At 43.9% G+C, this 14,766-nt stretch overlaps 1 protein-coding gene across 2 annotated transcripts in view; it reads left to right on the top strand.

Moving 5' to 3' along the window:
• Nucleotides 1-14,766, top strand: part of KLHL24 (kelch like family member 24) — a 352,308-nt gene that overhangs the window by 170,195 nt on the left and 167,347 nt on the right. For both annotated transcript variants that reach the window (XM_078665500.1, XM_078665501.1), the window contains one exon: nucleotides 12,135-12,319. In XM_078665500.1, the coding sequence (XP_078521626.1) occupies nucleotides 12,135-12,319 (185 nt within the window). The remainder of the gene's footprint in view (nucleotides 1-12,134; nucleotides 12,320-14,766) is intronic.

The following is a 14,766-nucleotide window of genomic DNA, read 5'->3' on the forward strand; positions in this document are numbered from 1 at the left end:
CCTGGTGCCAGCGTTCTGCTTCTTAGAAGTGTTGACGGGCATTGGTGGCTTTAAGAACATAGCTGCATTGTATTTTGTGCTTTCTTTTTCTGCCATTGAGAGAATGTATTATTCGGGCAGCTTTTGCTTTACGCGACTGCCTCTGCAACTTTTGCAAGCACAACCCTTGTTTGGACTTACAGATGCCTTTTCCGAAAGTGTAGCGAGCACTGCGTTCACCTTTTCCACATGTGGTAACACTGACTCTCCATCCACCAACAAATATAATTTTTGCATGAATCTGGAAATTGTGCATTCTTCAAGATCTTTCGGTTCCCTTAAAATTAAGGATTTCACTTTTTCATGCAGTTGTAAGGAAGGGCCTGGCTGCTGGTCACATTACCGAACCTGTCCTGAAAAAATAAATAATATATATATATATATATATATAGATATATATATATATATATATATATATATATATATATTAACGCTTATGATTTATAAGCGTGCGCCGTATACTAAGTAGTGATAGTCAGGATAATTCCTGAATTTGCATCACACGCTAGTGTAAGTTTTAACTAGGCACTTAATTTGTGACTAAGTGTCAAGGAGTTTAAATGGCTAAGGGCCAGATGTAGGTAAATCTTATTTACCGATTCTAAAATACCGAGTCATACCGAATCGGTATTTCAGAATCGGAAAATGAGATGTAGATAAAAAATCGGTAAAAATTACCGATTCTGAATCAGTCGGTATCCGATATCGGTATTTACCGAGTCGGAATTTACCTACTCGGTAAAATCCGAATCGGTAAAACCCAATCACACCAACGGGTCCATGGCCCATAGGAATGAATGGGTAGTACCGATTCGGAAAATACCGAGTAGGTAAAAACCGACTCGGTAATTACCGAATCGGTAATTTGAAACTGACAAACATGTGAGCCTGTGAACCAATCAGGAACTCCAACCACACCCAAATCCAAAGCCACTGGGGAACTAACCAATCAGATCCAAGCACCCCTCCCCAGTACCTGGGACTGGCCACGCCCATGCAGGTGCAGAAACCAACAGTCAGGAGAGCAGGAGGACAGAGTGTGGAGCAGGCTTCCCTGAGCTAACCAACACAGCGCCATGGAGAGTCAGGAGGCACAGAGGGATGCTGCAGAGCGCGAAAGGAAGCAGAAGTTCAGCCAAGAAGAACTGCAGGTGCTTGTATCAGAGGTGGCAAGCAATTACAGCAAGATATTTGGGAAGCAATCTCTGCATGTAGCAGAATCCATCAAGCGCAGCACCTGGATAGAAATACAAGGCAAGGTAAATGCCATTGGTGTCACCCACCGTGACCTTGAAGATCTGAAAAAACTGTGGTAAGACATCCGCATAATCACAAAGAAGAAACTTGCTGCCCACCGCAAAGAAAGTGCTGTAACAGGGGGAGGAAGAAACCGAGCCCCAAGACTCAGCGACATCGAGGAGATGGTGGCATCCACCCTTGAGCAGGAATGCATCCACGGCATCGGGGACGCTGACAGCTCAGCAAGAGGCGCAAAGAAACAAGGTAAGATGCAAGTAGATTGTCATTTACCCATTTACCTATTCCCCTCACACACTCTGTGTGCCCAAATCAGACTCCAGAACAGGTTTAACTAATGTCCTGCAATGCGTCCTGGGAAATGTAGTCATGTGTAGATACCTCAGAGCAGTCAGCATGCATTGCAGCAAGGGGAGCAACAGACAACTAGCATAGGCAAATGAGAGACAGGCAAAGGTGCAATAGAAGTGTGTTTTATCATGAGACACAGGTGAACAACTCCACTGACACAATGTCCATGTCTGTCCACAGGAGAGTCAATGCGCAGCACAGCAGAGGATAGAGAGAAGAGGAGGGAAGGAGCAGGACCAAGCACATCACACGGAGGGAAGGACCAAGAGCAGGCAGCCCTGTCACCTGAGGAACCTACATCCCCACATCCACAGTCCCCTCTCTTATTCGGGAGTCAGGAGACAGGAGCAGCTGAACATTCACCCACCCCCACAACACCATCCCCAGTGCTGGGAAGGGCAAGGTGCCGTGATGTGCCCCCTCGCAGAATACTTGAAACATCTGAGGAGGAGGAGGTGGAGGGTGACACACAGGAAACAGGCAACACCGAACAGCTGCCCACTCCCAGAGTTACGCGAGCCAGTGTCCGAGGGCGAAGGCCACGGGAGGCAGAGGATGTGCGTCAGGTTCAGGGGGTCTTCTGCGGACTGGAGGCCACCATGGTCAAAGTTCAGCGCCTGCAGGCAAGAGCGATGATGGGGGTTCAGAGGCAGGCTCGCACAACAAACAAGAATCTCGATGCAGTAGGCAAGGGCATAGGGGAAATGGCAGAGAGCATGCAGTCAATGGCGTCTGGCATTTCTGACATTACACAGTGCATGACTGTCCTGTGTGACAAGTTGGACAGGGACCATTTAGAGAGATGCAAGGCTCGTGTGGATGTGCGGCAGCAGACAAAAGCCCTGAACAGGTTTGCTACTGCTACCACCGTGCTGTGCAGACGGTCAGTGGCGATGCAGGATGCCATAGTGCAGTGCTGCAACAATTTATCTGAAGGAATGGCCAGGATGACCTCTGCAATGGAGCTCGTGCTCACTCAACAGACTGGCATTGGAGGCGACACTTGTGTGTTGGAAAGTGAGGGGTCCACCAGCAGGAGTGGTGCAAGCACTCCTGTGCAAGACTTACGTAGGAGCGGCAGGCGTCGGGGAAGTGAGACAGGCCACACTGAGAACATTGACTCACAGCCACAGCAGTCCCGCCCTGTGGTCCGTGGCCACAAACAATGACTTTGCCCTCCACCCGAGGAAGAAGTCACGGTGGTGTTAACCGTGACAACACAGTCATGGACTGTTTGATATTGTGTGCCCAATGTGTGCTATCAATGCAGTAGCGTAGTGAAAATGAAACTACTTACACAAATTACTTTGCCTGCCTGTGTCTCATTACTCACTCAGAAATATAGCTGTGTAACCTCTTCCCATCTCAGTCTCCCATCTGTAGCTGCTGCTGCCACCGTAGCATGGGGCTCTGCCTCCTCTGTGTCGTCATCAATGTTCTCATGATGTGTGATCTCCACCTCTGTGCCTTCCTTTGTTGCGAGATTATGTAACATAGCACATGTCGCTATGATCTTGCAGCAGATGATTGGGGTGTACTGCCGTGCCCCTCCACTCTTGTGGAGGCAGCGAAACCTGCTCTTAAGGAGTCCAAATGTGCGCTCCACAACGTTTCGTGTAGATCTGTGAGCCACATTGTATCGCCTTTCACTCCTGGTGGATGGGTTGAGGTAGGGAGTGAGCACAAAGGACCGCAGGGCATATGCACTGTCGCCTAGGGGGGAGAAAGAATGACATTAATTGCATGTACATGAGACGTAGATCTGCTGTGAGTGTCATGGTGTGTCAATGTGAATTACCTAGCAGGTATCCATTTCCAAAATCTCCGGCAAGTAGGCGTGTGTATATTCCACTATTCTGGAATATGTAAGAATCATGGGTACTTCCGGGGAACTTGGCTACGATGTCTGTGATGAGATTCCCTGCGTTACATATGACCTGGACGTTGATGGAGTGCGTCGACTTGCGGTTTCTGTATATGTGCTCTGTGGCTGCAGGTGGACAGAGTGGGACGTGGGTACCATCGATGCAGCCCATCACGTGAGGGAAGTGTGCCAGGTGATAGAAGTCTGTCTTGGTTTTTGCTAATTCTGCTGGTGTTGCAGGGAATGAAATGTAATGCCCCATCCTCTGCATCATTGCGTCAAGAAACCTCCTGAAGAAGCGGGACAGGCAGCCCTGGGACACACCACCGACTGCAGCTATCACACTCTGGTAGCTCCCAGAGGCCAGCAGGTGTAGGCTACATAGCACCTGGACATGGGGTGGGATGGCGTGGGCCCTGGGTGTTGGGTGCTGCAGGAGTGGGTGTAGGTCCCTGATCAAGTCCTTGATGGTGTCGGGGTGTAGCCTGTACCTCTGGAGTATTTCAGGCTCTGTCAGTTGGAACAGTGTTATCCTCTGCCTGTACACTTGTTCCTCCCTTTGCCATTCTCTCTCTTCTGCTGCCTGTAGTCTTTGCCGTCTTGCTATGACGTAAAAAGCCGCCATTATGGTTCCAGAGGTGCATTTTGGGTCTCTTTTTATGGCCCTCCCCTGGTTACCACCTGCATTCAATCCATGGTAAATACCGACTCATAAATACCGATTTTCTGCAAAATCGGTATTTTTGGGCTTTCCTACATCTCCATGGCCTGTTTTTACCGTTTCTTATTTACCCATTCGGAAAATAAGAATTCGGTATATTTGAATTCGGTAGATTCCGCCTCGGTATTTTACCGATTCATATTTACCGAGTCGTATTATTCCCACTCATATTTACCGAGTCGGTATTATTCCGGCTCATATTTACAGAGTCGGTATTATTCCGACTCGTGTTTTCCGATTCGGTAAATATTGGGCTCCTACATCTCATTTCATGGTTACCGGTCGGTAACGGCCGATTTTACTGATTTTCGGCCGTTACCGACGAGTAATTGGCGACCTACATCTGGCCCTAAGTGCCTTTATATGATCCTATCCCCATTGTGTCGTTCGTGCCGTTCTGGTCTGCCATGACTTGGATAACAATTGAACATTAAAATCTTTAACTAATTCACATGTCTGACGGAATTTTTCTTTACATTCAACTTTCTACACCAGACTAAAATCTGCTCTTCATTTAGAAGAACATTATTCTTGTAATTTTTAAATATCAGTTCTTAGTTGGTCATGTCCACCCTGGTCGTCAAAGATGCACATGCATCTCTTCATCTCCATTCAGTCCCCATGGGCTCATAGTTTTGAATTTTATTATTAGTTTTGATTCAAGGCGTCTGAATTTCTTGGTTCTATCTCCACCTCGTTCATTATCCTTTACCATTGCAATTCCTGCATACTTTATATCTTTCCAGGTACCTCGTGTCCCCTTCCCTGGGCCTAATTGAAAATGTTTCACAACTCTATACCATGACTCTGTCCATGGGTCCATGTCAGGGGCATAGCCATCAGTACTGCAGCAGGTGCTGTGGTGTACTGGGCCTAGAGATATTAAAAGCCAAATGTTCCCAAATGATGGCTTTATTTTACTGTGTAACAAGTGGACAAGGTTGAGGGGACACTTTTAGTTTGCACCAGGCCCCATGGCACAAATGTTGTGCTACTTGCCTTTCTTCCATTTGCCTCACAGCCATGCTTCAGAGCCTTGAGGTCTGGAAGATTCCCTCCCTCCTCTGGGCCTCACAGGCAGCTGTAGCTGTACAGTCAGGGGAGGGGGCACCAACCCATGAGATTTGCAGAGAAAGAGTATGGCTGTGAGGCTCATTCTAGACCTCTCTCAGGTGTGTAGCTACCAGTAGTGCAGCAGGTGCATTGACACCAGGGCTCATGGATGTTTGGGACCCAGTGCATCCAGATTAGGACTGTGTTTTACTGCCCGGCATAGTTTTCTTGCATCTGGGCCCATGGCTATATTACTATGGCACTGGTCCCTAATTGCATGCACCGCACAGCGATGATCCAGAGCTGTGAAGCTCTGGATAAGACCATTCTCCCCTAGACCTACCAGCCATGGTCCAGTGTTTCCTGAGAGGCCCAAGGGAGAGAGCCTGCTGTCCTGGGCCTTGCAGCACTAATCCATGACTGCCATGTCCATCACCGCACAGCCATGATCTAGAGCATTGAAGATCTGGATAAGACCATTCTCCCCTAGACCTACCAGCCATAGTCCAGTGCGTGCTGAGAGACCCAAGGGATTGAGCTTGCTGTCCTGGGCCTTCCAGCACTAATCCATGGCTGCGATGTCCATCAACGCACAGCCATGATCCAGAGCTGGGAAGCCCAGGATAAGACCATTCTCCCCTAGACCTACCAGCCATGGTCCAGTGTGTGCTGAGAGGCCCAAGGGAGGGAGCCTGCTGTCCTGGGTCGTGAAGCACTAGTCCATGGCTGCAATGTCCAGGGCAAGAGACCCCTCTGAAGAGCATAGCTGTCAATAGTGCAGCAAGTGCAGTGGGACTGTGGTCTTGTGGGGTTATGTGTCTAACATGCCCCAATTATGGCAGCATTTTACTGTCCACCAAAACATTATATGCTTGAATTAATCTCAGCAGCTGGTAATTACTCAGTCCACATCCCAGCCCATCGTTATTTTGAACACCATGTCACCTCAGTTTGGACCCAACCAATGCAAATTAGATTGTCCCAGGTCCAAAGGGAGCAAGCAATACAGAACTGCCAGGCAAGGTGTTCATGAACCGAACACAAACAACCCAGGACTGGTTTGCCCTAGTTATGGGTCATCAACCAGATGTAGCTTGGTTCCAGTGGCACTGTGTGCACGGGACCCCCGTCTAGGCATACTCATCCCACTTAGGGCTACACGCAAAAGTATACAAAATAGTAATGGGTGCATTGCTTGAATTAATCTCAGCCACTGGTGAGGCTGGTGTCTCCCTGAGATCAATTGATGGTCCCTCAATTTGAAGACCTCACTCACACCACATGTCTTATATTTTGTGTAATTCTAATTTGAGAGATTATACTTAATTGATGAGGCAGGATTCTTTGTTCTATATTGTTATATCCCAAGAGATTCTGTTGAGATTTTCTTCTCTTTTTCTCTGGTTTAGACATATGAATACTGTTCACTATGGTAAAATACTGACCAGACACAACCCTACAGGCCTGACCTCCCTCTCTGGGCCTTGCAGCATTAGTCCGGCAATGTGAGACCCAAGAAATGGGCTGGTTAGTGGGCCAGGCTCACAGTATTAGTTCAGTGCAGTTAATAAACTTTATTCGATTTTTCATGAAAATCCTACAAGTATACATGTAAACACAACAGATCTTTATATACATCAATTAAATCCTTTACCAAGTAAAACGATGCATAATAACAATCCAAGAGCAATTATACCGCAACAATCTTTAATAAGGTGCAATGGTGTCATGGTAAACAAACCCCATAGCTAAAAATTAGTACTAAAAACACCAGCCAGAAACCTAGATATTAAAAACACAGTTTGGTGGTGGATAGCAATTGTAAATATAAACAAGCATTTGCAATGCAATAGGTCTCGCATTAGGAAAGTTTGAGCTATTGGTATTGTAAATTACATTTTTTATTTATGTTTTGTTTTTGAAAATAGCAAAATTAATAGCTTTGTCATTTACAATGCCAATAGTTATAACTTTCGCAAATGTGACACCGATAGCATTTGTAATGCAATATGTGTTGTATTTACGTGACTTACATGTATTGATATTACAAATAACAATGGCTGTTAATTTTTCTAATTAATTAATACTTAAATAAAAGTTATTGTAATTTCTAATGGCAATAGCTTAAACTTTTGTAGGTGCAAAAGTTGAGGAACTCGGGATTGAATTTTCCCCAGATTAAAGTGCTCTGTTTTAACAAGGAGGGATTCAATTATAGAGTAGTTTAAAAAAAAAAAAGCACTGGTTACTGTCCTAATGCTAAATTAAAACAAAATACTTACAATGAATGTTTGAACTAGAATTGGGTTCCTAGTAACTAATATAGTGTAAAGTTCCGGTGGCTCTGTGATGGAAAAATTGAACATTTCAAAACATTTGGGGTCAGTCACATTGATCATTACTACGCAAAATGTAAAGCCCATACTGAATAGACATTAAGAAGTCTGCCGCAAGGTATTTTTCAGCAACTTATTAAATGCCTTGGAACAGTGACATTGGACAGTCCCTGGACAAAATTAAAAACATGTTATTTACGTGGGGCACCCAAGGCAACGTCTGAAGAAGCAGCTGAATACCGAGATGTAGAACTGGAGTAATGTCTTACTGAGGTGTGCCCCCATCTTCACAAGCCCAACCTCGGTCTCAGAATTGTTTTCTTTTAAACACACCTCACACTGTCACTGCTTATCTCAACTCCCTTAACACACTATTACTTGTATTATTTAACATCTGTGCATAACTCAATAGGATCAAAACTCATTTGGGGGCTTTGTGAGTAACTCAGCATCGAAGACTCAGAACTACGATTTATTGTGCAAAACTAGAAAATCGTAACCAAGACAGCGCTTGAAGATTAGTCTGAGATTTTACAACGGAGCCATATCCAATCAAAATACCAGTAAAGAGAACAGATAAGTTGTCGAGCTTTGTTGAAGTAGTATACGATACCATACCATCTATTTTCTTCATATACAGCCTCCCACACCTCTGCCGTTAACAGGCACCCTGCTTTCAAACCCCACTCACACAAACAGGAGTCGTTGTCACCGATCGAAACCTCGAACACGGACCCTCAATACTGTGCGAATAGACCGAGCCCGCCCATATGCCACATCAATTGGTTTCGCTCTTGGAACAACTCTCTGATTGGTTGGTGGCCATGCTCATCATATGTGTTAATCGAGTGTTTCCGCTCAGTTTACACACCCAACAGGGAAATGTAGTTTCTTGCTTTGAGCAAGCACTCGTGCCGGGCGGGGCGCAGGAACCTTACCAATAGTAAACAAGCAAAACAAGTGACGTCAGGCGGGCGCGTGCACTTCCGCGCAGGCGCAGAGTGTTCTTGGTCGCTTCTCCGGCACCCGCCCGCCCATCCATCGGGAGCCGGGCAGAAGGAGCCCACATGAAAACAGGACAAGGAAAGAGCCTGGTGAGGTGAGGTAAGGGGGGGGGAAGCGTGTGTGTATGCAGTGTGTGTGTGTGTATGCGACGGCGGGGGTGGGTTCTCTGTATGCGTGCGTGTGTGTATGTGCGCTCGTGTGTGTGTCTCTGGTGAGGTAAGGGGGGAGCGTGTGTGTATGCAGTGTGTGTATGCAGTGTGTGTGCGCGCATGTGTGTGTATGCGACGGCGGGGGTGGGTTCTCTGTATGTATGGGTGCGTGCATGGGTGCTCATGTGTGTGTCTCTGGGTATGCGCATGCGTGTTGGTGCTTCCGAGGCAGGAGAGGGGCACGGCGCCGTGCGCGCCCACGAGGTGCAATCTGCACTCGTGCACCCTCTCTTGTCCACATTCCCAGAAACGGGTGACAATAGATGTCTTCGCAGACTAAGCAATGCTTCGCATTGCTTACGTCTAGCTCGACCTAAAAAGAGGGCCTAACCTGTCTAAAGATCATTGGCAGCAGAAGAGGTCTGAAATACATGGAGCGCAGGTAAGAGAATCTGGGGCAAATAAGCACTAGATGCATGGAGTCACACACAGAGACATTTTCACAGAAGGGCACTCAGATTAGATTAAACCATGAACCTTTTTGAAACTAAAGCTGATGAAAAATACTCAGTCTGAAATAGATTGAGAGATGTTGATGATATTTTGTCAAATCCAGGAGAAGATTAGCTCCATTCCTCCCACTGATTTGACCACAATATATATGATCGCATAGACCAGTGGTTCAAAAACTTTTGACTCCTGAGGACCCCATTGAGTCACTAGAAGCTGGGGATCCCCAAGCAATATGTATGATTTAAATTTCAAACATTAAAACAGTAATTTGTAAACGATACACAAACCAGTGCACACCCAAAAAAATACTCGAATTACTAAGATTTTATTAATTTATATTGAAAAATTTGCAAAAATCAAAAAACATTTATGGGAAGTTTGATGCTGCATCTTGGCAACTAACTTTTCAATGTTTTGTTTTATTTCGCGGTACAAGGCTCCTGCTCCTGCTAGGGCTGGACTGGAAACCCAAAGCAGCCCTGGCAAATGTTTTCAGACCAGTCCCCATGTGATGCACACTAAGTGCAGTGAGTGAGCCTGAATACTACAAAGGAGGCTTTGGGGAGCTCTCCCCCAAGAAAATGTGGGGGGAAAATGGTGCATTCTAGAACAAATTTGTCATTATCTATTGAATTGTATTGGCTTTTAAAACATAGTAAATGATCTTACTGTGCACCAGAATTCAACAAGCTTTGTTAGGGCTCTTCAATGATACCCTCACTATCACCCTCCATCAGTGCCTCTCATCTCTCCAAAGCCCCTCTCTCACATGTATTTCATTTGTTTTATAGCACATCTCATACCAGTGTAGGGTGTCAGAGCACTTAACTTCACACACATTCAGAGACAATGGATCACATGTGTTTAAATCAGTTTATAGAAAATGTCACATAAGGAAAGGGGTTCACAAGGTGTAGGATTCACATGTCATCAGTACTGGTAGTGGGACAGAAATCGAGTATTCAAAGAAAACCTGCCCTTTGGGGAAAAAAGGTATCCAACGTGAGTTCGTTGTAATCCCTAATCTAGAAAAAATACTCTTTTTCTAGAGACTCCTCACCCACCAGGGTTGCCCCTCGGTGGCATGCTTCATCATTGGGGTTCCTCTCAATCCTCTACTTATTGAGCCGTGCTGCGACTTGCGAACTACGTGGGAGCCCTTTTATGTAGACTATGTGTAGTGCAGTGATTTGGAGTGGCGAGGGAAAGAAAATGTAAAAATACCTAACTAGTTGGCCACTCTTTTATTCCCGCCCCTAGTTGGTATGGTTAAACATCAGGGGTAGTCACTGAGAAAAAAGCCTGACCTTAATGAGTCTGGTTGTCTCAGTAATGCATTTACGTCAACATGTTTCGAGCTGTTCCCCTAATAGCTCTTCATCAGTGCTCCACGGGGTCCAGCCCCATGTGTATCACTCCTAGTAAATCCAATAATGAGGACACTTAATATGCACACCTAATGCGCATGCACAGTATATATACTTTTTTAATGGTTAATCCGTATTTCTGTTAATGCTATATTATTGCATCATGGTCAAAAACAGGGGTAGAGGGGCTTGAAGTCAAACTTTCGTCAAAGCCACCTCTGGTTCTGTGCCTTCTACGTGCTGCAACACACATCACTAGGGCATGAAGAAATATGATCACATCATTCCACCATGATGAAACTCCACCGACTGCACAATCTTCAAACACAGCTGCTTCATTTGCAAAGTCATCACAATGCATTAGCAGTCAACAAACCAGCTACCTTTCCTATCACTCCTTGACTTAATGCTTGTAATTGGCCCTGTACAGTCCTCCGCTGCCTTTTGACTAGGTTTGCACTATACGACTCACACCCCAGCCTTTATCTGATGAAGCTGGCCATCTCCAGTGGGTCTCCATACACCTGCAGCAAGGACACCCTCAGACAGAAAAAGATTGCTAAAAAAAGAAAAAAAGAACCAAATGTCTTTCCCATTTATGCACCAAGAACCTGGAATGATATCCACATATCCATTCGGACAGCCCAAACCCAGCTCCAATTTAGAAAACCACTGAATACTCAATTAAAAAAAAATTACATCATGATGCAGTTACAGTGCACAAACCAGCTATTCCTCCTATCATATGTTGACTGTGTCTTTGGCTTTAACCCTGTACAGTGCTTCACAGCCTTTAGGCTAGGTTTGCGCTATATAAATACTGCATAAATACATACGTATCGGATGCACTAATTTTGAAAGAAATGTTTTACATTTGATTAAACTTATACGTTTTGAAGAGACCTAGGCCAAGCCGTTCCATCTAGTGTGACTAATATCATTTATTTCCAGTTAATCAAAATTGAAAATATATGTACTTATTTTATTATTTTTAATATTTATGTTTTTATTGTTTTACTGATATCACACCAAAAAAAGTTTCTTTTTGCAAAGTCGCTCAGCAGCAGTCAATTGATGGCACTTCCTGGAATGTCATTGCCTGTAATTTCACGTTGTGTACATATTTTAGGGGCCTCAAAAATTCGTTTTGTGCCCAGGGCCCCAAAAGTCAGAGAACCCACCCTGAACTAGGGGGTAATGAGTAGTTCATACATCACTTTATTCCAGTGCAGCTGTTGTTACCACTTACTAATTCCTAAATGTGCTGATATTTCATATAGTAAATGTACTATTTACTCACATTTATTTGAGCATTTATTTGTACATCTAAAGAACCGTTATCCAACCCATAGCATACGCTTCCTGCGTCTAAATAAAAACATATGTAATACAAACCAGAGTATTCTATTTTGCACTGAATTGCACTATCTGTATGTGCTGATTCTTAGCTCTAATGATGGTTGTTTGCTTTTTATTTAGGTCGACGGGGTATTCAGAGGTGATAGTGGTTGTTGGAGGCTGTGAGCGAGTTGGGGGCTTTAACCTGCCATATACAGAATGCTATGACCCTGTAACTGGCGAATGGAAGTCCTTAGCAAAACTTCCAGAGTTCACCAAGTCCGAGTATGCTGTGTGTTCACTGCGTAATGACATCCTGGTTTCAGGTAATTAAGATCAAAATCTTGATGGGTGGTTTTGTGTATCTTTATCAAATGAAAAAACAAGCAAATTCGTCATCATTCACTCAACAAAATACAAAATGCTAACTTTTTTTTATTTATGCAAATAATATGTCTGGGTCACTGTGAAGTCGCCGCATTAAATGCAGACTGATAAACTACTAAGGTTTACTTATTTATAACGCATGGACCCCCAACCACCTCGATTGACTGCTATTCCAGTTTGAGGGGTTATTTAGAGGGATGGGGACCTGTCTAGGTAGAGTTTGAGCTCTAACTTGCTATTCAGTGATTTGTCTTTTGGAACATTAATCTTTAGTTAATGAGCTATTATTTTTAAGATAATATGTATTTATTTTTTTAGAAAACCGTCCATCAGAGTTAAGATGGTGAACATATTGATTACCAATAGTGTGCTTTCTTGGAAAGAAATACCAATAGAAAACATGACAGATGCCTCAACGGAAAGGGTTTCCCATCCCTTGCTGTACTTCTGGACAAGTTTGAGAATATTTATGCCAAATGCGAAACCTAGTGAAAGTTATGGAACCATTCATCTATTCATCTTCCGCCCTCGCTTTTATTCAAAGATTCGTGCTTCCCAGCAGTGTGTAGGCGCAACAAAGTAATTGCTGCTTAATCCAGTCTCAGCTAATGTCTCAATGAAGAGTGCATGATAATGATCTCATCCTATAACAATAAGACACTGAGATGTTCAGAATTGATCAGATGCAATAATGATTACCTGGTATGACTTTTTGGGGAATAACGTTGATTTTGGTGCTGGGAATACTGGGCTTTCTTGCTTGTTTAATTCTGTCAGGTGTGATCTGCTGAAATTTAACAACGTTTGTGAACTTTACCGCAACTGGTAATTACCAGGTGCTATAAACATCGCACTACTACTTGTAATTGTGATCTCTGCACAAACAGGTGTTTGCGCAGGGGTTTGCAATTTAATTGCCCACTCTCAATGTGCCCCTATGTATATTCCAGTTTTAGAAATGTATTAAAGCTATTCATTCTTCTTATTTACGGCTGGACCAATCCTGATAACTAGTGGTTGAAATGTCACCTCTCAGTTTCATGCAAGAGAGGCTGCATTGAAGCTTCAGGTTCCAACTCTTTGGTTGGACATGTAAGAAGTAGAATGACCATATACCTAGGGCTATAATTACGCACATCACTAACTGCATTCTGCTTATGTTTTCAAATGGATGTATGACATTACAACGCATGCTTTTACATCGCATGCTTTTACATCGCAGTTTTTACAACGCATGCTGTTACAACGCATAGCGCTTTGGGGTGCTGGATAGTGAATAGTTTAATTTACTATTCCAACTCCAGTCCCCGTGGACACTAGGGAAGGTGTTGGATAGTAAATGAAATCTATTCCCTATCCTAGAGCGCCCCCCAGCGCAATGCGTTGTACTGGTTTGCGTTGTAAAAGTTGTAATGTAAAAGCACTGCGTGGTAAAAGTTGCGTTGTAAAGGATGTTTCCCTTTTCAAATACCAGGTGTTATTATTCTCACACTGATTATTACTCATTTTATTTTAAATATCAATTATTATCATTCTCTCACTCATTTGTACTTCTTTGATTTAAATAACATGTGTTATTGTTCTCACGCTAATTTGGAGTAATTTAATTTTATTATAAACCTCAGGAGAGTGAAAGGCTGGGCTTGTCTCCTCTGCATTGCAGCTAGTGGTGTTGAGCACATAGAGTAGTTTCATAGGTGGTGTAGAAGGCCGGGTTGTATGTAGGTGACACCTGTGTAGAGTCTAAGATATGGGATAGGTAATTAAATATGGAATACCTAGGTGGTGGAGTATTTTGAGATATGGGATAGGTAATTGAATATGGAATACCTAGGTGGTGGAGTATTTTGAGATATGGGATAGGTAATTGAATATGGAATACCTAGGTGGTGGAGTATTTTGTGAGTACCCGTGTAGAGTAATGGTGAACATGTTTTGATGGCAATTTAGGTATTATAGAATTTGGGGCAGAGTAGAAGTCATTGAATATGATACAGGGGGTGCTACAGAAGCAAGGTTAGTGTAGGGGCATGGAGTTGTGGGTGGAGGTAGCCTTATAGGGTGTTGATGCGTGTGGTATGTGGTAGTGGGTGTACAATGCAGATAGTGGAATACAAATGGGTGTATATTGGTTAGAGTCCCTGTTTAAAGTAGGAATGAAATTCTGCATTGTCTTACACCTGCTGTTTGCCATATTTGCCACTCTAGGTTACTGTGTATAGGCGTTTTGCGGTGTAAAGCAATGCATCACAACACAGAAAGCATTTTTTTGGGTGGATGTTCATTGCCGAGTATTTTTTCCATTTCAAGTTAAAATAGAAATCTGCATTTTATGGTTCAAATCTATTTTATTGCATTACATTATCACAGAACAAAAGAATGCAAC

This window comes from Lissotriton helveticus, chromosome 11 (assembly GCF_964261635.1).
Source record: "Lissotriton helveticus chromosome 11, aLisHel1.1, whole genome shotgun sequence".
NCBI classification, from domain to species: Eukaryota; Metazoa; Chordata; class Amphibia; order Caudata; family Salamandridae; genus Lissotriton; species Lissotriton helveticus.